This window comes from Leptosomus discolor, chromosome 27 (genome assembly GCF_034619465.1).
Source record: "Leptosomus discolor isolate bLepDis1 chromosome 27, bLepDis1.hap2, whole genome shotgun sequence".
NCBI classification, from domain to species: Eukaryota; Metazoa; Chordata; class Aves; order Leptosomiformes; family Leptosomidae; genus Leptosomus; species Leptosomus discolor.
In genome coordinates, this window is record NC_141417.1 from 2,052,925 (window position 1) to 2,077,683 (window position 24,759).

Here is a 24,759-nt window from a genome sequence, read left to right on the forward strand (position 1 = left end):
GGAAGTCATCCCTGGGGGGGGAGGCTCTCTGTTGTGGGTGTTGGGCCCCTCAGTTTGTCTCCATGTTTCTCTAAGGAGCCTTGGGGCTGGGGGCGGGGGGGGGAAGGTCGTTCCCTTCATGCCTGTGGTTCGGGTTTCCTTGCTGAACCTTCCTGAAAACCCCCCTCCTGACCAGAGCTGCTCTTGCTGCCCCTGTCGCAGGTTCGGTGCCTTTTCCCCAGCAGCTGCGATGGGTTCTGTGCTTTCCCTCTCCGTTAACAACGCTGCCTCGAGGCAGAGGAAGAAGGCTGAGGACGACGACGACGATGATTTACTCAACAGCCGAGACCGTGTGGAAGACATTGCCAAGTTTCCCTACGTGGAATTCACAGGTCAGGACAGCATCACCTGCCCCACTTGCCAAGGCACCGGCTGCATCCCCACAGGTGACTGACGGCTCCTCCCGGGCTTAAACGGATTTCCCTGAGCGACTTTGCCGGCGTGTGGCACCGGTTACCGGGTCCCTTTTTTGCTTTCCAGAGCAGGTGAATGAGCTGGTGGCTCTGATACCCTACAGCGACCAACGGCTTCGTCCGCAGCGAACGTAAGTGTGTAGTAACAGCGTAGTTACATCCCTTTTAAACAGGGCTCCCTTTGTCTCACTGCCACAAGTAAGCGCTTCACCCGGCCCACGGCCTGTCCTCCATCCAGTGGTTTGTTTTCATCCCAGTTTGCCAACAAACACAGTTTAAAGTGTGACTTTAAATACTTCCTGTGAAATCCCGCTGTGGGGTGACCGGGGAAACAATGATCCTACTCACACGCTTCATCTCCGCGCCTTTTACTGAAGCTTTTAGAAAGAAACTGCCTCGCCAACAGCAAAAAGACTCCATTGTGGAAACGTTGGGGGCAAAAATGATTCTTTGGTTACTCATTCCTGAACAACAAACTGTTTAAAGGGTGACGGTGCTGAGCAATTTTGGATCTTGAAAACGTTAGAGCAGCGGTTCTGAGTCTTTTTCCAGGGAAGAACAAATACGTGGTGGTTGGTGGCGGGGTTGGGTTTCGCCTACGAAGTCTCTCGCAGGTGCTGCGGTAGGGCAGAGGAGGTGACCCCTTCCCCACCTCTTCCAGGAAGCTCTACGTCCTGCTCTCGGTGCTGCTCTGCCTCCTGCTCTCGGGGCTGGGGGTTTTCTTCCTCTTCCCCCACTCCGTCTCGGTGGACGACGACGGTATTAAGGTGGTGCAGGTTTGGTTCGACAAGAAGAACTCCGTCGTCGTCCTGGCCATCACGGTAACGTTTTCCCGTGCCTTTTTCCCCGAGGGAACGGCGCCGAGCCGCGGGTCGCCACGACTCAACGTCCTCCCTCTCTCCGCCCAGGCCACCTTACGGATCAGGAACTCCAACTTCTACTCGGTGACGGTGACCAGCCTGACGAGCCAGGTGCAGTACATGAACACCGTGGTGGGCACCCAGCAGATCACCAACGTCTCCAGCATCCAGCCCCGGAGTGACAAACTGGTATTTGGCTTTTGTGGCACTTCACGAGACCAAAACCCGCAGGCTGACAGCCTGGCTTAAAGCTCGGCTGGGCAGAACAGTCTTGTGGCTGGAGTAACCTGGCCTTTAGGCCCAGCAGCTGAAATGAGTAGGAAAGACCCCAAAAGGGGGGGATTTAAGCTGCAGGTGAAGGTATTTTTTCTTTTTTTTTCCAGGTGAACTTCACTGTGAAGGCAGAGCTGGGCGGCCCCTTCTCCTACGTGTAGTAAGAGTTTGCTGCTCTCGGGGTACAGCTGGGGAAGAGGGTGGGTTTAGTGAGCGCTCTGGCAATGACTTGTTGTCCGTGACCTTCCTGGAAAGTGACTGTTTGCTAGAAATGACTTGAAAGGCCCCTTTGTCGGGATGACGTGGGGTTTGGGGCCGCGTCTCGAGTTGAATTGGCACCAGTGTCGTCGGAGGATACTGGGAAACGCCGGTTTGGCTGCCACCCTCCCCCGTCCTGTGCTGACCTATTGCTCCGCTTTTGGTCTCTTCCAGCTTCTTCTGCACATTTCCCAAGGTGAAGGTGCACAACATCGTCATCTTCATGAGGTGGGTGCTCCTCTGCTCCGCTCCCGCCTCGAAAGGGAATTGCTGCCGCAGCGATTCCAGGATACACGGAGAAAATCCCCCCCCCCACCTTGGCCAACGCCCCAGCCTGGTTCCCTGGGTCAGCTTTTCATCCAGGCTGGTTGACACAGTGGGGGGAAATCTCGGAGAGAGAGGAGAAGACACCGGCTGGCTCCAGGCTGGCTCCGTGTGGCCCTGCCCGCCGCAATCTCGGGCAAAACCCGAGAGGATCCGCAGCTCTCGAGGGCGGGGGAGGAAGAAGAGTTGTGTCATGAGCATCCAACCCACTGGGGCTTTCCCCTTTCGATGGAGGGATGGCTCTTGTGGGTGCTGACCCTTCCTAAATTCCTTGGGTTTTTTTTTCCCCCCCCTCCCAGGACGTCGGTGAAGCTCTCGTACATCGGCCACGTGACACAGAGCGCGCTGGAAACCTTCCGCTACGTGGACTGCAGCACCAACTCCACGGCTGCCCGGGAAGCGCCGCCTCCGCCGGCGCCTTCGCCGCGCGGCGCAGCCCGGAGCGAACCCTGAGGGTGCAGGGGGTGGTTTGCTGCGGGCGGAGGGATTTCTAGAAGGGACCAGGGTGGACTTTCCAATGGAAGTGGAGGGATCCCGGGTGACTTTGGGGGGGATATTGGAAAGCTCCGGGTCCCTCTCGCGCTCTTCCACGCGCGGTTGGGCACAAAAACCCCCTCGGGGTGTTGATTTCGTGCTCAAAACCACGTCCCTTCCCAAAGTTGGGCTCGTGCTGGGCCTCACCTTCCTCTTGGGTTCTGAAGAACTGGGTTTTAGTGGGGGAAACCGGACTCTGGGTCCGAAGAGCCCGGAGATTTTGAGGTTTTTTGGCAAGTTTTTTTTGCAGCTGTTTGGAAGCTTAGCGCCGCGTTGGGGTCCCTTCAGGGTCAACGGATCGCTTGGGGGCGATGAATTTCCTCCACTTTTTGCTGGGCGGCAGCGGCTCGCTGGCTGTTTTCGAAGCAAAGCTTGAGGGAATGGGATGGATCTGGTGGGGACGAGGCTCCCACGCGGGTAACTGGCGCCAGGAGGAGGCGAAGGAATCGCCCCCTTGGAAACCCGCCTCTCCCTGTCCCCTGTTTGCTGGCGGCTGAGGCCACCTACAGCAAAGCGCCGCCAAAACACCGCGGCCTGCACGAAGGCGGCCTCAGTAAGTGGCTCTGCTGGGGACAGCGAAGGGTTTGTGTGAATTAGACCTTCCTCCTCCTCCTCCTCCACGCAGGGCTCTGACCCTCTTCCCCCCCGTTCAGCAGCTGCGGCGTCTCTGGGGTCTGAAACGGGGGGAGCTCGCAGCCCCGTGTTGCTTTGTGCTCCTGTTTGCCGCCAGCAAGGGAGGGTTGAAACTCCGTTTTGTGGGAATTTGGGGGTTCAAGGAAGGGCTGACCTCCCCGGAGCCACCCGTTCCCCCACGGGTGGCATCAGCTGCTTCCTTAAAGTGAAGAAATGTGGAAGCTCCGCTCGGAGGATTTCATCCCGCTTCTGTAGGGTTTTCTGGCACTTGAGCTGCCCTCGTTTCCCCTCTGCCTCCCCCTGCCCCTTCCTCTGGAAAGAAAGAGAAGGGGGGGGGGGGGGGGGGTGGAAACAAAGCGCAGGTCAAGGCCGCAAGGGAGCGGGATCGTGGGGGTTCTCGCTGAAGGAGCCTTGATTTTTTTGGGGGGCGAGTGTGAAATAAAAGAGCACACCTCGGGTTTGGTTTTTCTTAACAAGGGCGTTTCTCCCTAGTTGGGGTTTCTAGAGTTGAATTCTTCTTCTTAAAGCTGAGCTGTGCGGGATGGGGCAGTGTCCTGGGCCTGAAGAAAAGCTCCGGCTTTCCCCGGGGGAAATCCAGCTTTATCCTGGACCTGGTGCTCTGTTGGGACGGGCATCGTGTCGTGGACCTCCCTGACTGGAGGTACCTAATCTCTTGCTGATGATTTTTTTTTGGGGGGGGGAATGAAGGCCAAGAAGCTCAACCAGGGAGCGGCAAAGCACCCCCACCCAGTGACCGGAGTCACCGACCCCGCTTCAGTGGCCGTCACCCTGCGCCATCCCCGGTGATCTCGATCACGAGCTTCTCACAAGACTCTTGTAAACCCCCCCCCCCCCCCCCCCGATTGATGATGAGTCAAACTTTCTCTTTTTGAGGAAGATGAAGAAATCACAAACTTTGCCCTTTAGCCAGCCCCTTCCCCCTGCCCCCCCCCCCAGCAGCCTGGTGGGGCTCAGTCCCGGCCGCTTTGGTTCCCCCTCGCGGGGTGACGCAGCCTCCCCCCTCCCCAACGTGGCCTTTCCTCTTGTGTCTGCAGCCCCAGGGCCACCCCGCGCTCTCCTGCCCCCCAGGGCCAGGTCTTAAAAGCATCCTGCAGCGGGGGTTGGCTTTAAACTGGGCGATTTTGGGGGGACAGGAACCCAAAACCTGCTGCTTGGCCGAGCAGAAGGGCTTCACCCCCGGTGAGCTGCGTGGCGGCACCGACAGCCAGGGGTGCCCTCCGGGTCATGTGGCAAAGCACTTGGCCTTTTAAAGGGTGTTTTTTATTTTGAAAATCCTTCTTAATCCTCCAATCCTTCTTAATGAATTTCTTCTGCCAATGTTTTTTAAAGCTCCCAGCCCCGCGGCGGCTGCCTCAGGTGCCTGAGCAGGAGCGGTTGCTGCTGCGTTGCCAGCTGTGAGTGTCTAAAATTGAGATGAGGGCCCCCAAGTAGCATTTTTAAAAGGATTTTAGGGTGGGGTTTGGGGTTTTTTTTTTTTTAATCCTTTAAAGTCAGAATTTCTCCTACTGAAAAACGGCAGCGCCCATGCCATCACCAGGCGCGAAAAAGCTGAGCTTTTCGCAAAAAGCTGAGGTTTTCGCAAAAACGCTGCCGTGAAGCTCGGAAACTCCCCTCAGCAGCTGCCTGTTACGCCCCACACGTAAAGCTCCGGCGTGTCTGGGGGGTCAGTGGGCTGATTTTCTTTAAGATAGTTAAAAAAAATTCAACTACCGAGGCTTTTCCTCTCGTTAGCCAGGCTGTTTAGGAGAATTTACACACGTAACTCTTTATGAAACCATAAAGGTGCAGCTGCTTTACGAAGCAGCCGTTACTTATTTATTATTTATTGCAAAATACAGCCTGGAATGATATTTTTATGTGCACGAAATGGGACAATTCCGTGGGGAAGGAGGCTTAGAGGGCACCCCCTGGCCACGGTCATACTGATTTGCCTGAGGATCGGTCTCAGCATCCCCCCCTCCCCGCTGGTTTGACTGGTTTCCTTTGGTGCCCATCCCAGTTGTGTTTAGGGGTGCTGTGGAACAAGAGACCCCTTAACAGAAACCTCACGGCTGCTGTGTTGGCTCGTGGAGGGGTTCTTTGTGATTTATTTTTCCCCCTCCTTTTTTGTTTGGCTTTTTTGGGGGCTTCCTTGTAATTTCTTTTCCCCCTCCTTTTTTTTTTGGCTTTTTTGGGGGGTTCCTTGTAATTTCTTTTCCCCCTCCTTTTTTTTTTGGCTTTTTTGGGGGGTTCCTTGTAATTTCTTTTCCCCCTCCTTTTTTTTTGGGGGGGCTTCCTTGTAATTTCTTTTCCCCCTCCTTTTTTTGGGGGGGGCTTCCTTGTAATTTCTTTTCCCCCTCCTTTTTTTTTTTTGGCTTTTTGGGGGGATTCTTTGTGATTTATTTTTCCCCCTCCTCTTTTTTTTGGCTTTTTTGGGGGGGTTCCTTGTAATTTCTTTTCCCCCTCCTTTTTTTTGGGGGGGGGCTTCCTTGTAATTTCTTTTCCCCCTCCTTTTTTTTTTTTGGCTTTTTGGGGGGTTCCTTGTAATTTCTTTTCCCCCTCCTTTTTTTTTTTTTGGCTTTTTGGGGGGTTCCTTGTAATTTCTTTTCCCCCTCCTTTTTTTTTTTTGGCTTTTTTGGGGGGTTCCTTGTAATTTCTTTTACCCCTCCTTTTTTTGGGGGGGTTCCTTGTAATTTCTTTTCCCCCTCCTTTTTTTTTTTGGCTTTTTGGGGGGTTTCTTTGTGATTTATTTTCCCCCCTCCTCTTTTTTTTTGCTTTTTTGGGGGGTTCCTTGTAATTTCTTTTCCCCCTCCTTTTTTTGGGGGGGAGGCTTCCTTGTAATTTCTTTTCCCCCTCCTTTTTTTTTTTTTGGCTTTTTGGGGGGTTTCTTTGTGATTTATTTTTCCCCCTCCTTTTTCTTTTTGGCTTTTTTGGGGGGGTTCCTTTGTGATTTATCTTTCCCCCTCCTTTTTTTTTTTTTTTGGCTTTTTGGGGGATTTCTTCGTGATTCCCCCCCCCCCCTTAGCGTGATGTAGCCTCAACCCAGCAAAACCAGCCATTTGCCCCAAAATCTTCCTTTATCGGGGCTGAGAAAGGAGTTAGTCCACAGCAAACCCCCCCCGGCGAGCGCCACAAACAAAGCCCAGACCCGCTTGTACTTTCCACCAAAAGTTTTTTTTTCTTTTTTTTTTATATCAACTGATGTTAAAAAATACAGACTTGTTTTACAAGAATAGCACCATTCATTATTATTTTTTTTTTTTCCTTTTGCCGTATTATACATTAGCACTCCTGCTGGTGATACACAGGGGGAGGGCCGGGGGCCGGGAGGGGATTCGTGATACCCGGATTTGCGAGATCCCTCGCGCAGGGAAGGGCCGTCGTACCTGCCAGTTAAGATTCCCACCTCCACCTGACCTAAAAAATAGGTCTTACAGGAAGAGAATAAATAAATAAGACCGTGGGGGTTGTTTTATGTCGCAGCCTGCCCGGCCGGCGTTGGAAAGAGGCAGTGGTCCCCGACGGAAGGGCGTGCAGCGAGGGGGTCGTGGCAGCCGTTCAGTGCAGAAGTCGTACGAGCCATTGGGAAGCCCTCGGGGTGAGGGGGTGGGTTTGGGGGTGGATTTTGAGTGTTCTTTTCTGGGTTTGGGCTGGATTTTTAAAAAACAAACCAAAACAACCAAACAAACCGAAACAAAAAAACCCCAACAAACAACAACAAACAAACAAACACACAAATAAAACAATTCTTTTTACAAGAAGCAGACCGGGCCAACATCCACGCCAAACTCCTGATCGGCTCCACCAATGTCCATAGGTGCAATATCTACAATGGGCAGGCGGGAGGTCTTCTGCGACCGGTACTCGATGACTGTCTTGCCCCACTTGCCGGTGTGTTTCTGGGGAGAAAACGAGGAGGAAGGCGGCTGTTAGATGCCCCTGAGCCCTCCAAACCAACGGCAGCCCCGTGGCTTTGAACCCCAACTCGTCGTCTACGTCTTTCTCTCGCGGGTGCCCCCGGACTTACCGTGCAACCGTCCTCCAAGACGCTGTAGGTGAACCTGCTGTTGCCCTCGGCTCTGATCTCCACGTCGTTGGAGCCCTGGATGAGGATGGCTTTCTTCAGGTTGCCCGTCTCCTCGTCCATGTAGGCGATGCTGTTCTTGCAGTGGTACGTGACGTTCTGGGAGCCTTCGGTGGAGAGGAGGCGGAGGAAGGTCATCTGGATGTTGGCGGTGTTGGGAGCCAGGTCCTCATCGCCGTAGCTAAACTGGAGGGAGGAGGCGAGACGTTAAAGCCTGCGGGTGTCACAACCACCCTGCTTTCGGCCACCTTTCACTTCCATATGCGCCCAGGTGAGTCCAAAAACCCAAGCCCAACAGCCCCAACTCCCAGCTTTCAGTACAGCCCTCCAGAACAGCCATTCCTCGTATGACATCCACCAACACAATCCCATGGAAGGACATCCCAAACTTCCTCCTCCAGAACAGCCAGTCCCTCGTACAACATCCACCAACACAACCCCAAGGAAGGACATCCCAACCTTCCTCCTCCAGAACAGCCAGTCCTTCATACGACATCCACCAACACAACCCCAAGGAAGGACATCCCAACCTTCCTCCTCCAGAACAGCCAGTCCCTTGTATGACATCCACCAACATATCCCCATGGAAGGACATCCCAACCTTCCTCCTCCAGAACAGCCAGTCCCTCGTATGACATCCACCAACACAACCCCAAGGAAGGACATCCCAACCTTCCTCCTCCAGAACAGCCAGTCCCTTGTATGACATCCACCAACACAACCCCAAGGAAGGACATCCCAACCTTCCTCCTCCAGAACAGCCAGTCCTTCATACGACATCCACCAACACAACCCCAAGGAAGGACATCCCAACCCTCCAACCTTCCCCTGCTCAACCTCCCTTCCCACTCCCGCTGTGCAGCCCCAGCCCAGGGGGACGCTTACGTGGAAACCGCCGTTAATGGTCTCTGCGAACCAGACGTGCTTCTTGTCTTTGGTCTTGCTGGTCCACCAGTTCTTCTTGGGGATGCTGCTGGGGTTGGGGTAGACGCAGGTCTCGCCCGTCTCCATGTTGCAGAAAACTTTGATGGCGTCCAAAGTGCAGCCCTGGTTCGGGTCGATCCAGTAATCTCCTGCAGCGAGGAGGGCAAACGGTGAACGTGAGGTTTTGGAGGTCAGAGCCAAGAGCATCGTGGACCTCGCTGCCCTCTTGGGGGCTGGGCGAGAGGGGAGAAGGCAGGGATGGAGGCTCTTACCGCTCTTCCACTCGGGGTGGCAAAGCTTGATGTCGCGGCAGGTCCTGGCCGGGTTCTTCTTGGAGCCCTCGGGGCTGCGGATGCTCTCGATCTGGTTGTTGAGGGCCTTGAGCGTGGCGTCCACCTCGACGTCGTGCTGCCGCAGGCTGCCGGCGGCCTCGTCCGCCCGCATGTAGCGGATGGGGTCGGGACCCTTCTCCGGCTGACCCAGGCCGGCGAAAGCCGACATGTCGATGCCGGTGCCCGGAGGGCCGGGAGGACCAGGGGGACCTGGGTTGCCGGGAGGACCCTACGGGAGCGAGAAGATACGATCCTGACGGGCTGCTCCGTGAGCTGGACCCCTCGCTTTTCCTGCCACCGCCGGCCGTTTTACTCACCGCAGGACCCGGTTCGCCGCTTCGTCCGCGGGGGCCGGGGGGACCGATGGGGCCGGGCATGCCGTTGGAGCCGTCTTTGCCGGAGGGGCCGACGGGGCCGGGGGGACCCTAGGAGAGAGCCCCAAATGGGGGGGTCAGGTCATTGCAAGAAGGCAGGGAAGGTGCTGGGGAGCTCCAGCGAGCGGGGCAGGCGACCTGGGGATGCTCGAGGATGGAGGTGCCTCCTTTTCCTCTCATCTCCCCCAACACCACGGGGCAGGACTTACCCTGGGACCGGAGGGACCCGCGGGACCAGCAGCACCTTGGTCTCCAGAAGGACCCTGAGGAAGAAGCGGGGGTGGATGGTCACAGCTCCACGGCCAGCACCGGGGGGGACACGTTCAGCCCTAGCAGAGCCCTTCCACGGGCTCGGGGCTCTGTCGGTGGCCGCAGCCACCCCGAAGGAGCCACATCCAACTCCGGGGTGAGATAGGGGACAGGGAGGACAACACTGAGTGCTGGTGTCCCAAAAAAACCCACTTACGGGTGGTCCAGGAAGACCCTGCAGCCCGGTGAAGCCGCGGTGGCCCTTCAGCCCTCTCTCTCCAGCCTCTCCCGTCTCACCTTTGTCACCACGAGGCCCTTGGGGACCCTGGAAGGGGAGAAAGGGACGTGTCAGGCTCAAGGTAGCAGAACCCCCACCCAAAGCACCCCAGGACCCCCGGCATCGCACGCAGGGGGCCCCGACGGGCCCGGCGTCACTCACCGGCATGCCTCGAGCGCCAGCAGGCCCGGAGGGACCCATGGGACCTTGGGCACCCTGGGGACAGAAAAAGAGGGGAGTCAAAAGGGGCTCGGAGCACGGGATGCCAGGGGGTGCCCTGTGCCTTCGGGGGTGGCCGAACCAGCCCCGCTGCCCTGCTCCCAGCACCGGGAACGGCAGCTGCCGGCGCCGAACGGCATCGTTAAATACTCTCCGCCGGAGCAGCGGCGCCGAGTAACGATCCTTGTGGATCAAGACTCTGGCAGATCTTCCTCAGTTGAGCCTCCCGGCGCTTACAGCTCCCCCGGCAGCGCTTGGGCACAGGCGGAGCCGGAACCGGGCTCTTGGTGCTCGTGAATCCTTGGGAAGATGCTCGGAGCCACTAATGGCCCCCGCCTGGCTCTCCTAATTACTCCGAGCAGCTAATTGCTCCTGGGAGGGGGCACTGCTATTTCATTTATCTGCTCTCAGGGGTGGTTTCCATCTCTCTTAACAAGATCTCAACCCCAACGAGCCGTTTCCCTCGCCACCGTGCCGGCACTCACCGTCTCGCCTCTGTCTCCTTGTTTGCCGGTGGGACCGACGGGGCCGGGAGCGCCGGGGGCACCGGGAGCACCGGGGGCACCTACAGGACCGGTCTCACCGCGATCACCCTGCACGGAGACGAGGAGACGGTCAGACCCGTGGGATTGCCGGCCCGATGAGAGGGCACACGGATAAGCGCCGGGGGAAGCGCGCGGGTGAGCTCACCTTCACGCCGGCTGCGCCGTCTCTGCCCGGGGGTCCGTCAGAGCCGGGGTTACCCTGGGAGAAGAAGAGGAGAAATTAAGCCTTGACCCCGGGATGGAGTAAAACACGCGCAAACTCCTCGTTCAAAGCAAAAAATACCGGCAAAAACGTGCCGGCGATGGCCAGGAGCCGAGTTACGGCGCAGGGCTGTCCGGCTGCGGGGCCAGCGATGTCCGGCGTCGCCATTGGGGTTACACCAGGACGATCCCGAGCCCGGCATGGATGGAAGAACCGCCCCGCTTCGCCCCCTCCCCGCCCGCCGCGGTGCCGCCTACCTCGCGCCCAGGTTCGCCGGCAGGACCCGTCAGACCGGGGGGACCCACGGGGCCGGGGGGGCCTCGGTCACCCGCAGAGCCGGGTGCTCCTTGTTTTCCGGGTTCGCCCTAAACGAAGGGGAAAGAAAAGACAACGCGGGTGAGCGGGAGACCCCAGCGCAGCCCTTCCCCCAGCCATCGCCTCCTTTTGGGGCTGCCAGACCCCTCTGCCCAAAGAAGCACCGGTTCTTGCCCAGCCCCGATGCCACCGGTAGCTCCCGGCAGCTTTGCAAAACCCCAAACCACAGGACTGGGGTCCCTGGGGTGCTCGAGCGGCACCCGAGGGGGCTGGTGGCCCCGTGACCATCTCGTTGCAGCCCCCCCCCTCCCCGGGGCTTCAGCAGCCTCTGAGCTTCTGCGCAGGCTTCAAACCACCCGAATTCCCGGTGCTGAGGTCGGGAAAGCCAAGCTCGGCCGCTCCGGCAGCTCTCGGCGGGGATGGTGCCACCGCAGGAGGGTGGCAGGAGCTGAGCCCGGGGCGGGTGACGACTCACCGATGGCCCCGGCAGCCCTGGGAAGCCTCTTTCCCCGCGCTGTCCGGGAAGACCGACGATGCCGCGCTGTCCTGCCAAACCTTGGGGACCGGGGGGACCATCGGGACCCTGTGGGGGGGCAGAGGGTGGGGATCAGACCCGGTGGGGTGGTGGCACAGCCCCGAATGAGCACGGAGGGACGTGTGTCCCCCCCCCACCCCCCAAAATAAAACCTACCGCAGGGCCGTCCTCGCCGGGTTCGCCTTTCTCACCAGGGGGACCAGCGGGGCCTTGGAGACCGGGGTCACCGGCACGGCCCGGGGGTCCGGCATCACCACGAGCACCCTTGGGACCATCTTTGCCAGCAGAGCCGGGGGGACCGGGTGGGCCTGGGTTACCCTGCGAGGGGAGAAGACGGGGTTCGTGCAGACGGAGGCGGCTTTTCCACCTTCATCGCCCGCATCCTGGCGTCGCTGGGGGCTTGAAGACCCTCGGAAAAGCCCCTTTTTATGGGCAGATGAGCCGCCTGGTGTCACCCAGGGGCTGTTGAGGTTGGGGACCCTCCGCTACTTGGCCCCTGGCATGGAGCAAGCAGCATCTCCCGAGCCCCCGAACCCCAGGGGGGAGCGATCCCGGCTGCCCCCCAAGCGATCCCGGCTGCCCCCCTGAGTGATCCCGGCTGCCCCCCCGACTCACGTTAGGGCCGGGTGGTCCAACACGGCCGGCGGCGCCGGGGAATCCGGTGGCTCCCTGGGGAGGAAGAGGAGAAAGGCAGCTCAGGTGCTGCCCCGCGCTCCCCCCAGCCACCCCCTCCTGCTGCCCCCCGTCCCCCCCTCCATACTCACAGGGGGGCCCTGAGCACCCCGGGCTCCTTTGGGACCAGTTACACCAGTTGGACCCTGGGAAGAGGAGGAAAACAGGTTAGAAACACACCAGAGAGGGGGGGCTGCAACATGCCCCAAGGATACGGACCCCCGCGGGGTTTGCCCCCCATTTTGGGGTGCCCTGGCTGTACCCACCTGTGGGCCAGGTGCGCCGGAGGGACCTTGGGGACCGGGAGCACCGGCGTCACCCTTCTGCCCGGGCTCTCCTTGTTCGCCTTTGGCACCGGCTTGCCCATCAGCGCCCTGCGGGGAAGCAGCCGCCGTGAGCGAGTTGAGCCGACGCTGGACCCGTGCCGGGGGGAACGGGGCCAAATACTCACCGGGGGGCCGGCAAATCCGGCGGGACCAGGGGCACCGGGCTCACCGCGCTCACCCTGCGGTGGAGAGTTGGGAGTTAAGTGGTGGGGGACGGGGAGCGAGGGCGGCGGTGGCACCGCCAGCACCCGGGGGGCTGTGAGGGGCTGGCACTTACGGGGGCGCCGCGGGCACCGGCAGCGCCGGATGGACCGGGAGGGCCGGATTCACCCTGGGAAAGGAAAGATGGAGAGTTGGGAGGGGGTGGATGGCGTCTCCCTCGGTGGGGAGCAGCCGAGGGGCTACCCAGGGTCTCACCTTCTCGCCGTTGGGGCCAGCGGGGCCGGGGGGACCGATGGGACCTGTCAGACCCTACAGAGGAGAGACAGACGAGGGTGAAGCCACCACGAGCATCCCTCGCCGGCCACCCCGCTCCCGCCCTGTCCTCGTCCCACTTACGCGGGCTCCGTCCTTTCCGGGGGCTCCCTCGGGGCCCTTCTCTCCGACGTCTCCCTGCGGGGCAAGACGGAGGCAGCGTGAGCAGAGCTGAGACCTGGCGCCACTCAGGACACCTCCGGCCCCCGTCACTTACCCGGTCTCCCTTGGGACCCGCGATGCCGGCTGCTCCTCTCTCACCGGGCATTCCCTGCAGCCCCGGGGGACCCTGGGCGCCGTTGGGGCCGGCCGGGCCGGTTGCACCCTAAATCAGAGCGAAGGTGCGGTTATTGGGGGGCCAACACCCCACCCCCACCCCCCTCCCCCGCCACGGGCAAACCCCCAGCCTCGTGGCTCCGCCGGTGGCGCTGAGCCACCGAACCCCGACCCTCCTTGTCACCCACCTTGGGCCCGTCGGTGCCTGGTGTGCCGGGGAGCCCGCGGGGACCTTGCAGCCCTTGTGCGCCGGGAGAGCCGCGTTCACCGGGGAAGCCGCGTTCGCCCTGGGGTGAGGGGGGGAGTGGGGGCCAGCGTTAGGAAGAGGCCACGGGGCCACGGTGAGGGTCACAACGCCCTTTGCGTGGATGTCCCCAGGGACGGTGGGCACAGCATCCCTCCCGCACTGCCCCGAAGGGACTGGGATATACTGGGAGAAGAGGGGATGGCCTGTAGCAGAGACTGGGCTGCCAGGACCGGGGGAGCTGATGACCCTGGATGGGGGTGGCCAGGCTCCGCTGGCCCCCCTCAAGCCCCCCAAAATCTCCCATGGGATAGGGAGAGGTGTCCTGTCCCCACAGGGTGATACTTACTCTGGGACCGACGAGACCGGGGGCACCGGCTTCTCCAGGAACACCCTGCACCGGGGCGAGAAAAAAGAGTTGGGGGTCAGTCCCGGGGGTTTCTGGGGGTCCTGACCCCCCGCTATTTGCAGCCAGGGGACATTTGGAAGGAGGGAAAAACGGGGCCTCACCTGATCTCCGGGTTTGCCGCTCTCTCCGGGGGGACCTGGTGGCCCGGGCAGCCCCTGGGAGGGGAAAGCAGCAGCGTTAGCCCAGCGGCAGCAAGACCCCCCCCCGGGGGCTCGGGGTCACCCCCCGGGGGCTCGGGGTCACCCACCAGGTGCTCAGAGACCCCGGCACCCCAAACCCCACCCTGTGCTCACCTGGAAGCCGGAGGGACCGGGGGCTCCTTGCTCTCCCCTCTCGCCTGCAGGACCCTGTGGGGAGGATGGGGATGAAAGACCCCGAAACCCACCCCAAGATTTTGGGCAGAGCCAGGAATCACGGAGGGATCCTGAAAACCCCAAGCCCCAATACCAGGCGGGCTGGGGAGCGCAGAGGCTCCATCCCCAGCAGACCTGGCTTGGTCCTTGGCATAGATCTGGGGCGGGGGGGCTACAACCCCTCCCCCCCCCCCCCCCCCCCCGACCCATTTTTAGGTGGGTTTTGGCCCCGGGTGACACTCACGGCAGGTCCCGGGGGGCCGGCAGCTCCCGTCTCACCGTCCTTGCCGGGAAGACCCTACGGAGGAGAAAAACCATCGCTTGAGCTCCGGGCACCACGCTGCAGACACCGCTCCTGGCGCCCGTGCCTCAGTTTCCCCCTTGGGAAGCTGCAAATCCCTCAGGGAACTGCGATGCTGGAGCAACCCCAAGGTGTGGTTTTGGGGGGGGGCAGGGGCAGCGAGGGAAGGGAAACAACTCACCCGCAGCCCCGGGGCACCGGGGAGTCCTTTCTCACCGGCTTTTCCAGGCTCGCCCTAGGGGGAGGAGAGAGGTGACGGTGACGGGCTCCGCGCCCAGGCTGCGGCCCCGTTTTGGGTCGAAATCGGTCAATACTCACATTAGCACCTTTGGGACCGGGGAAACCCATGACGCCGGGCTGGCCGCGGGCACCCTGGGGGCCGGGGGGGCCGGGGCGGCCGTCCTCGCCGGGAGCACCCTGTGGGGAGGGGGACATCAGCAGGGACCGTGGGGGACCCCAATGTCCATCCTCCCCCCCCCCTCCCCGCCCTGGAGCATCACTTACGGTTGGGCCAACTTTGCCTTGAGGACCAGCATCGCCCGGGCGGCCGGTGAGACCCTGCGGTGGAGGGAAGGAATTGGGGGGCTGCGGCCACCGGCCCTGAGGTGGGGGCACACCGGGCACCCCGTCCTGCCCGGCTCCTGGCCGCTGCTCTGGGCCTGGGGCTCACACAGCGGGCACAAGGGTCTGCCTGACCCCGTGACCGTGGTGGCTAACCCTGGAGAGCATCTTCACTCACCCCAAAGAGCATCTCAACCCCAAAGAGCATCTTCGCCAACCTCAAATGCATCTTAACTAACCCCGTAATTAGCACCGAGAAAGTATCTTAACCCCAAGGAGTTGTTTATCCCCAAGGAGCAGCTTTGCTAACCCCAAATTGCATCTTCATTAACCCCAAATGCATGTTTGATAACCACAAAGAATGTCTTAACTAGCGAAACGCATCTTAACTAACCCCAAAGAGCATCTTCACTAAACCCGGAGAATTTCTTAATTAGCACCAAAGAGCAACCGAACCAACCCCAAAAGAGCATCTAGGCTAACCCCAAAAGCACCTTAACCAACCCCAAAAGCACCTTATCGACCCTAAAAGCACCTTATCGACCCTAAAAGCACCTTAATCAACCTCAAAAGCACTTCAACCAACCCCAAAAGCACCTTATTGACCCCCAAACCACCTTATTGATGCCAAAAGCACCTTCATCCACCCTAAAAGCACCTTAACCAACCCCAAAAGCACCTTATTGACGCCAAAAGCACCTTCATCCACCCTAAAAGCACCTTAACCAACCCCAAAAGCACCTTATTGACGCCAAAAGCACCTTCATCAACCCCAAAAGCACCTTATTGACCCCAAAACCACCTTATTGACGCCAAAAGCACCTTCATCAACCCCAAAAGCACCTTATTGACCCCAAAAGCACCCTACCAACCCCAAAGAGCCTCCTCGCTGACCCCAGCAGGTCCCATCACCATCCCCACATGGTCCTGCCTTGGCTGAGCCCCCCCCCACCGCAATGGGGAGCACCGCCCCTCCCCCCCCAGGCACACCCCCCCCATCCCGCTCTGTGGGGGTGCAGGATGTGGACCCCCCCCAGCTCTTACCCTGGCTCCGGGCAGCCCAGCCTCTCCGGGGCGCCCGGGGTCACCGGTGGCTCCCTTGGGACCTGCGAGGCCGGCGGGGCCACGCTCGCCTGGAGCACCCTGCGCGGGGCGGGGGGGGGGGTGAAGGGGTGAGTTTGGGGGTTCAAGGGGTGGTCACCCCCTCCTGGACCGCCCCCCACCCATGACCCCGACGTCCCACCTTGGGTCCAGCAAGCCCATCCTGCCCTGGGAAGCCACGATTGCCAGGAGCACCCTATGGAGGAAGAGGAGGAGGAGGAGGAGTGAAGTCAGGGAAGGGAGATTTTTGGGGAGCAGCACCTCGCTGCTGGGGGAGGGCGGGGCGCCACGCACCCTCTCTCCAGGTGGTCCCACGGGGCCGGCAGCACCGGGTTCACCCCGAGCTCCTCTCTTGCCTTCCTCGCCAGCCGGCCCGGGGGCACCTTGGGGTCCCGCGGGTCCCTGAGGAAGAGGAGGAAAAGGGGTCACAAGGAGCCTTCCTCCCCCCCACGGCGTGCTGGGGGACGGGGGGGGGGGGACGGGGCCCAGCTTGTGTTTCACACACTCACACCCCCCCCCCCCCAATAAACCACAGACCCCAGGGGTGCCGGAGCGGGAGCCCCTCGCCGTGCCACGTGTCCCCGGCCGGCGCCGGGGCTCGGCGGCCACCGCGGCGGGGATCCGTCCCCGCCATTGAGGCTGGTTAATGAAGCGAGGGGGGAATGTCCCCGGGGGGGGGGGGACGGACCCACACGCGAACACAGCGGCTATTGTTCCCCCGCGGGAGGGGGGACGCTGCCCCTCGAGGGGCCTCGTTAGGGGAAGAGGTTCGTTAGACGCCAACGAGACGCTCCAGCCCCGGCCGGGGAGCGAGGGGTGGCGGGATGGACCCGAGGTTGGGGGGGCGGGGTGTGGGGGGTGTGCTGGATGTGGGGTGTCCCCCCCCCGACCCCCCACGCTGGGGACTCACCGTCTCGCCCTTCGGTCCCTGTTCGCCTTTGAAGCCCGCGATGCCGGGTTCGCCCTGGGGAGCGAGAGGGCGGTGGGGGACGGGGGCCGCGGTGTCCCCACGGTTGTCCCCGTCCCCGGTCCCTTCGCCGGGTCCTGGGCCCATCCCTGCGCCCGTCTTCTTGCTTGGCCCCGGCGCCACCCCTGTCCCCGTCGCTGTCCCCAGTCCAGCTTTGCCCTCACCTTCACTCCCCGTCTGCATCCCTGTCCCCAGCCCCAGCCTGTCCCCATCTTCATTCCCATCCCCCATTCCTGCTCCCATCCTTGTCCCCAAGCCCACTCCCGCCTTTGTCCCCACGCCACCCCTGTCCCCATCCCTGTCTCCTTTCCTGTCCCCATCTCTCTCCACTCCTGTCCCCACCCCATCCCTGTCCCCATCTTCATCCCCATCCCCTTTCCTCTCTCCCACTCCTGACCCCAACCTCAACCCTGTCCTCGTCCCCATCATCATCCTCGTCCCCATCATCATCCTCGTCCCCATCATCATCCTTGTCCCCATCCCTTTCCCCATCTCCATCCCAGTCCTTACGTGTGCCTGTACCCAACCCTGTCCCCATCCCCATCCCATCCTTGTCCCCATCCTCATCCTCGTCCCCACCTTCAACCGTCCCCATCCCATCCCCGGCCCCATCTTCATCCTCACCCCCACCCCATCCTCACCCCATCCCCGTCCCCATCCCGTCCCCTCCCCGGTGGCCCCTTTGGGGACCAGGAGCGGGTGACCCGGCAGTGACCCAAGGACAGGGGACCCGCCAAAGCTTTGGCAATGGGGGCGTGGCCTGTGGCAGAATGGGCGGGGCCTGTTGTAGAGTGGGTGTGGCCATGTGGCAGTGGGCGGGGCCAGGGCCCTGGTCCCCATCTCGGGGGGCTCTTGGGGGGGCTCTTACCGTCTGTCCCTTGGGTCCCAGCGGGCCGGTGGCACCCTGGGGTCCGGGTGGGCCGCGGGGGCCGGGGAAGCCTGGAGCACCGGCGATGCCCGGGGCACCCTGCGGGCAGGCGGCCGCCATCAGGGGGACACGGCACGACCCCGAGACCCCTGACGGCCCCGTGTCCCCCCGACGTCCCCACGTCTCCTGTGTCCTCCCGCCTCCCCCGGCGTCACCGGTGTCCCCTGCACCCCCCAGCGTCCCGCGTCTGCAGCATCCTCGCGTCCCCCAGCACCTCGTGTCCCAGGGACCCCACGTCCCCCAGCATCCCCCAGTGTCCCTCAGCATCCCCCAGCATCCCAGGCGCCCCCCAGCATCCCCCCCCCAGTGCCCCCCAGCATCCCCACACCCCTCAGCATCCCCATGTCCCACACGCATCCCCTTGCAACCCCCATATCCCCGCGTCCCCCGGCGTCCCATCCCCCAGCATCCCACCTCCCCCAGCATCTCCCAGTACCTCCCGCCATCCCACGTCCCCCAGCAGCCCCATATCCCCCAGCATCCCACCTCCCCCAGCATCTCCCAGTACCTCCCGCCGTCCCACGTCCTCCATCATCCCATGTCCCCCAGCATCTCCCAGTATCTCCCACCATCCCATGGTCCCCCAGCAACCCCCAGTACCTCCCATGTCCCCCAGCATCCCACATCCTCCCATTCCCCAGGGTCCTCCCACATCCCCCACGCCCCCCAGGGTCCCCACGTCTCCCCAAATCCCAGCTCAGCCCTCGGCAACCCCTCCCCACCCAGGAGCAGACCCCTCCCGAGCCCCAGCCCGTCCCCCCCCAGCCCCCCAGGGGCTCAGGACACCCTGTCCCTGTCCCCAACCCCACTCACCGCCGAGCCCTTCGCGCCGGGGATGCCGTCAGTCCCGGGGTTACCCTAAAAGAAGACACTGCTGAGCCCCCCTCTGCTCCCCGTGCCTCCGGGGGGCACCTTCGACCCCCGCTCGCAGGATCAGCCCCGTCCCCGTGGCTCCCAAGCCAGGGGACACGTGGGGACAAGCCACTGCGGGGTGGGGGGACACACACACAGAGCGAGTGGTGGCACTTACAGGGGCACCGGCTGGGCCAGGAGAGCCAGGGGTGCCGGATTCACCGCGGGGACCCTGAGCACCCTCGGGACCCCGTGCGCCGGTGGGACCAGCTTCACCCTAAGGGGACAAAAGACGGGGTGAGGCGGGGACACCACACACACACAGCGGGTGCCGTGCCTCAGTTTCCCCCGCTGGGAGCAGCCCCTTCCCCCTCACCTTGGAGCCGGGGGCGCCGGGGAAGCCGGGGGCTCCGGCTGGGCCGACGGGTCCCTGGGGATGAGAAGAGTGTGAGGGTCTGCCCAGGCGATGGGGGGTCCTGGGGGACCTTGCTGTCCCCCACGGGGTGACACAGGGTCCGGTAGCCCAGGAGGGAGCCAGGTAGCCCTTTACTTACAGGGGGTCCAGCGGGGCCGGGGAGACCATCGTTGCCACGAGCACCCTGTGGGGAAGAAGGGGGGGGAAATGGTGGTGGGAGTGACGGGGGGCACCGCGGGGGGACGGGGGACCCCCTCCCACCTGCAGCCCCCTGCCAGCGGGGGTGTCACACTCACCGCAGCGCCGGAGGGGCCGGGACGTCCTCGCTCTCCGGGCAGCCCGCGGGGACCCTGGGGGGGACACGGCGGTGGGTCGGGGTCTGTGCTGCGCAGCGTGGGGCTGGGGTGGCACCCCCACACCACCACCACCACCACCCCCCCTCTCCGTGCCTCAGTTTCCCCCTTTTCCCAGCCCAAAAACTCACCATGGGGCCGGGGGAGCCGTTCTCTCCAGGTGAGCCGGATTCGCCCTGCGGGGAAGGGCAGAGAGGGTGAGCCCCGACGCCACGGGGGGTGGTCACCCCAAAGCCACAGGGAGGGTCACCCCGACACCGCGGGGATGGTCACCCCAACACCACAGGGATGGTCGCCACAATGCCATGGGGATGGTCACCCCACCAGCCCCGACACCATGAGGGTGGTCACCCCAATACCAGGGGGATGGTCACCCCAACACCACAGGGATGGTCGCTGCAATGCCATGGGGATGGTCACCCCACCAGCCCTGACGCCATGGGGATGGTCACCTCAACACCACAGGGATGGTCACCCCAATACCAGGGGGATGGTCACCCCAATATCACAGGGATGGTCACCTCAACACCACAGGGATGGTCACCCCCAACACCACGGGGATGGTCACCCCACCAGCCCTGACGCCATGGGGATGGTCAGCCCACCAGCCCCAACGCCATGAGGGTGGTCACCCCAATACCACGGGGATGGTCACCCCAACACCAGGGGGATGGTCACCCCCACCAGCCCAAATGCCACGGCGATGGTCAACCCCCCATCCTCAATGACATGGGGATGGTCACCCCAACACCACGGGGATGGTCACCCCAATATCACAGGGATGGTCACCTCAACACCACAGGGATGGTCACCCCCAACACCACGGGGATGGTCACCCCCCACCAGCCCAAATGCCATGGGGATGGTCACCCCCCCCATCCTCAATGACACGGGGATGGTCACCCCAACACCACGGGGATGGTCACCCCAACACCATGGGGATGGTCACCCCACCACTTACCTTGGCTCCAGGAGCCCCTGCCTCTCCTTTGGCACCGTCCAAGCCAGGGTAGCCCTGGGGACAGAGAGATGGGGGTGTCACCCTCTGCGCCACCAGGTGACATTGGGGGTGCAAGGGGAGGGGGGGGGGACACACATCCCCCCACTTACCCGGTGGCCTTTCACTCCGGGGAGACCGGGTGTCCCGGGGGAAGCCACGAGCACCCCTGCGAGCGAGCGGAGAGAAAGCGGGTTGGGGGCGAAGGGGGGGACACGGGGGTCTTCATCCCTGGGGGATGGGGGCGGGGGGCCACGTCCAGCGCGGCGCTGCCTTACCTGGGGGCCGGGGGGGGCCGCGCTCGCCGGATTTGCCGGGTTTGCCGGTCTCACCCTGTGGGGAAATGAGATTAATGGGGCGGGGGGGGGGGGGGGGATAAAATCACCCCTTGGCCTCTGGCCGGGGTCACTGCTGCAACGAGCTGCCCGTTCTCAGCCGGGGGGGGGCGGGGGGGGGGATGTTGCTGGACTCACGTCGTCACCGGGTTTCCCAGGAGGTCCCGGTGGTCCCCGGGGACCCATCGGACCCTAAAAGGGGACAGAGAGGCAGCGGGTGAGTGGGAGCTGGTGGGTGGCGTGTCCCCGAGCTGGGGCGGGGGGGGGGGGACAATGCCGGGGGGTGGGGGGGACACACATGACACTCACAGCAGCGCCAGGCTCGCCGGGCTCGCCGGGGTTGCCTTGAAATCCTTGGGGGACCCTAAAAGAGAGACGGTGGCATTAGCGGGGCGGCGGGGGTGCCCACCCCAGAGACCCCCAAACTTAGTGGGGGTGGGGGATACTTACGGGAGAGCCAGAAGGTCCGGGGGGGCCACGGGGTCCCATGGGGCCCTGGGGGGGGAAAAAACAGCAGTGTTACAGCGAGGGGGGGGGGGGGGGGGGACGGGGGGGACACACGTGGTGGCTGCCCCCCCCCCGTCACCTGACAAACCAAGGGGGTCCCCCCCAAAATGGGGACGGTCCCCACCGTCGGTGACGCGAGGTCGCCGGTGTCTCAAAACGAGACCTACCTGGGGTCCAGTGGGGGGGGGGGGGGGTGCAGTGGGGGGGTCCCTGGACCCGGGGGGGGGGTGGGGGGGGCTCTTACCATGGGTCCCTGCATGACGCCCATCTGCGCCCCTCCAGCCTTCTCGTCGAAGCCGCCCGCCATCTGAGCCGCGAAGTTCTGCAAGGGGAAAGGGGGGGGGGGGGGGCTGAGCCGAACACCCCCAAACCCCCTCGTTTCACCCCCCCCAAAAAAAAAAAACAACCAAAAAAAACCCCCACAACCCACAACCCCAATACTCACCCCACCAAGGCCAGGGGGGCCGGGAGGTCCAGGGGGGCCGGGGGGGGCCGGGATTTCCAGGGGTGCCAGGTTCTCCCATCCCTACCTCGGGGGCCGGGAGCACCCTGGGAGGGGGGGGAGAAAAAAAAAGGAGGGGGAGGGGGATGTGCCATCCATGTGGTGAGTGTGACAGTCCTCTGCAGCACCCCACCAGTGATGGGGGGGGGGGGGGGTTGCTGGGGGGGGGGGGCGGGTCTGCGCTCACCTTCTCCCCCTTCTCACCGCGGTCCCCTCGTTGTCCTTGCTCACCTGCGGGGCCCTGAGAGAGGAGGAGAAGGAGGAGGAGGAGGAGGAAGGGGGGGGTCAGCTCTCCCCCCGCATGACCCCCCTCCCCCCCCCCCCCCCCAAATATGCCAGCAATGCCCCCCCCCGAGCGCTCCCACCTGCGGTCCCGGAGGTCCTCGGGGTCCTACGACCTGGGGGGGGGGGGGGGGGAGGGAAACAAGGGTGGGGGTGAGACGGGTGCAGGTGGGGACCCCCTCCAAACCACCCCCCGCAATTGCAGGGCCCTCCCTCATTTTGGGGAGGGGGTTGTTGCCCCCCCCCGCCCCCCCCCCCCCCCCCCCCCCGCAGCGCACACCCCTGCAACTTACATCTTTAAAGGCGAAGCTTGGGTGAGCCAAGGGGGGCACCCCCAGGCACCACCCCCACCCCCCAAATTTCTCCACCCCCCCCCCACCCCCCCCCCAGGTGACAACCTCCCCCCCCCAGGAGGTGACAACCCCCCTTGGGAAGTGACAACCCCGGAGCCGCTCGCCCCACGCAGCCCCCCAGAGGTCCTGCCTTGAGCCCCCCCCTCCCCCCCTTCATTTTGGGGCAAAACCTCCGGAAATTGGGAGCGCGGGGGGGGGGGGACACGCCAGCCTCACCTTGGGGCCAGGTTTTCCTGTTGGAAAAACAAAGAAATAAAGAAATTAGAGGGGGGGGGACAGGCTGGGGGGGGGGGGGGGGGGGACGACGACGACGACACAACACAACGACACAAGGCACCTCCGTCCCCAGCCCTGGGGGGGGTGGTGATGGTCCTGGGGGGGCTGTGGGGCCAAACCTGGGGGGCTCCCCCAAAGCACGGCGGGGGGAGGGGGGAGGGCAAAGCGGAGTTCAGCATGCAGGAGCTTTTGGGGGGGGAGGGGGGGGCAGCTGGGTGGGTGTTTAACCCTTCACACCCCACACACAAACCCCCGGGAGGGGGAGGGAAGGGTTAAAAAAAGGCAACTTGGGGGGGATTTGGGGGTCACAGCCCTCCCCGGGGTGCGGGGTTTCCATCACTCCGGATGAATTATCGCAATTCGGGGGATGGAAACCCCATTTGAACGGGGTCCTTTTCCCTGGGATGCCCGTGGGGGAGGGGGGTGTCCACGGCTGTGGGGTGCCCCCCCCCCCCCCCCCAGCATCACCCCCTGCGCCCCAAATCCATCCACTTCCTTAAAAAAAAAAACCAAACCAACACCCCAAAACCCTCCAGGCTGTGGCGCCGGCAGCGCTTTGCGGTGAAAAAAAACCACCCCAAACCCCCAAACCCCCAAACCAGTTGTTTTGTTTGGGTTTTGGGGTTGGTTTGGGGTTTTTTTTTTTTTCCATTCTGGGATGATTTTTGTCACTCACACACCCCCCCTTCCCCTGCTTTGGGAGAAGGGGGCCCAAGTTGCCTTTTCCCTGGGGGGTGGGTTTCCCCATGGATGTGTGTTCCCCACACCCCCCCCCCCCGACCCTGCAAGCCCATCCATGGCTGGGTAATTTATTTATTAACGAATGAAATGATGGGGAAAAAAAACAAAAAACAAAAAAAAAAAAAAGAAAAAACCAAAAAACCACAAAAACAACCAAACAAACAAACAAAAAAAAAAGGGAATAAATAAATTACAACCGCTGGGCTGGTCAGTGGGACAGATAGGGCAGCATTCTCCGAAGGGGATTTCGGGGCTGGGACAATCCCGCAGCTCCTCGCAGATGATCTCGTCGCAGAGGACGGTCCCCGTGTCGCACACGCAGATACGGCACGGCTCCGGCTTCCACACGTCCTTGTCGCTATAGGTCTGCCCGTCCTGCAGGCAGCTGCCTGCTTCGGCTGTGGGGAGAAGGGGGTTTGGGGGGCGGGGGGGGGGGGGGGCGGGGGTCGGGGGTTGGGGGGGGGTGAGGAGGTGGCGAGGGTGGCGGGGACGGGGGAGGCTGCGGTCACCCATGGTGGTGGTGGTGGTGGTGGCACTGCCGCCGCGATCCGTCATGGGGTGACACCTCCTGCTCTCCTCTTAAGTGGAGAGGAGGAGGAGGAAGAGCGAGGGGGGGGGGGGTCGTGTGTGTCCCACACACACCATGGGGGGTCCTGGAGAAGCGGGGTGGCTCAGCGAGGGGGGGTCAGCCTGAAGCAAGGGGGGGGGGTTGTGTCCTGTCACCCACCCCCCCCTTTCCTTGTCCCAAGGATGGCACTCGGTGGTCCCCTGGGGGGACTGGGGGGGGTGGGGGGTAGGGGGCAGCGTCTCTGGTGTCCCCAGGGTCTCTGTAGGGGGGGGGGGTGTGTCTAGTGTCCCCAAGCTGCACCCTCACGTCCTCCCAGAGGTGCCCCAGGGTCCCTGGGATGTGTCCCGGTGTCCCCAAAAGAGGTACTCCAGGGTCTCCAGGAGTGCCCAGGTGTCCCCAGGCTGTACCCCCCCCCAGGGTCTCCAGGAGTGCCCTGATGTCCCCAGGCTGTACCCCCCCCCAGGGTCTCCAGGAGTGCCCAGGTGTCCCCAGGCTGTACCCCCCCCCCAGGGTCTCCAGGAGTGCCCTGATGTCCCCAGGCTGCACCCCAGGGTCTCCGGAAGCGCCTCAAGGTCA

At 62.7% G+C, this 24,759-nt stretch overlaps 2 protein-coding genes across 2 annotated transcripts; one reads left to right on the forward strand and one right to left on the reverse strand.

Moving 5' to 3' along the window:
- Positions 1 to 229: 229 nt before the first annotated feature.
- On the forward strand, positions 230 to 2,620 carry TMEM106C (transmembrane protein 106C). Its single transcript, XM_086478655.1, has 7 exons — positions 230 to 425; positions 520 to 583; positions 1,114 to 1,273; positions 1,361 to 1,501; positions 1,696 to 1,745; positions 2,018 to 2,071; positions 2,467 to 2,620. The coding sequence occupies exons 1-7, from the start codon at positions 230 to 232 to the stop codon at positions 2,618 to 2,620; spliced, it is 819 nt and encodes a 272-aa protein (XP_086334781.1).
- A 4,466-nt stretch (positions 2,621 to 7,086) lies between these two features.
- COL2A1 (collagen type II alpha 1 chain) lies at positions 7,087 to 24,170 on the reverse strand. Its single transcript, XM_086478657.1, is given in 55 exon segments — positions 7,087 to 7,233; positions 7,362 to 7,604; positions 8,304 to 8,491; positions 8,615 to 8,903; positions 8,992 to 9,099; positions 9,258 to 9,311; positions 9,515 to 9,622; positions 9,737 to 9,790; positions 10,279 to 10,386; positions 10,484 to 10,537; positions 10,798 to 10,905; positions 11,331 to 11,438; positions 11,547 to 11,708; positions 12,006 to 12,059; positions 12,155 to 12,208; positions 12,329 to 12,436; positions 12,514 to 12,567; positions 12,666 to 12,719; positions 12,806 to 12,859; positions 12,947 to 13,000; positions 13,080 to 13,187; positions 13,327 to 13,425; positions 13,732 to 13,776; positions 13,893 to 13,946; positions 14,085 to 14,138; positions 14,389 to 14,442; positions 14,627 to 14,680; positions 14,764 to 14,862; positions 14,950 to 15,003; positions 16,051 to 16,149; positions 16,250 to 16,303; positions 16,402 to 16,509; positions 17,018 to 17,071; positions 17,943 to 18,041; positions 18,816 to 18,860; positions 19,033 to 19,131; positions 19,231 to 19,284; positions 19,409 to 19,453; positions 19,566 to 19,619; positions 19,754 to 19,798; positions 20,584 to 20,637; positions 20,733 to 20,788; positions 20,898 to 20,952; positions 21,093 to 21,146; positions 21,264 to 21,318; positions 21,406 to 21,449; positions 21,706 to 21,783; positions 21,907 to 21,951; positions 21,953 to 21,982; positions 21,984 to 22,010; positions 22,151 to 22,204; positions 22,329 to 22,361; positions 22,815 to 22,831; positions 23,813 to 24,013; positions 24,125 to 24,170. Coding segments are annotated over 55 exon segments (4,389 nt in total).
- Positions 24,171 to 24,759: the final 589 nt, after the last annotated feature.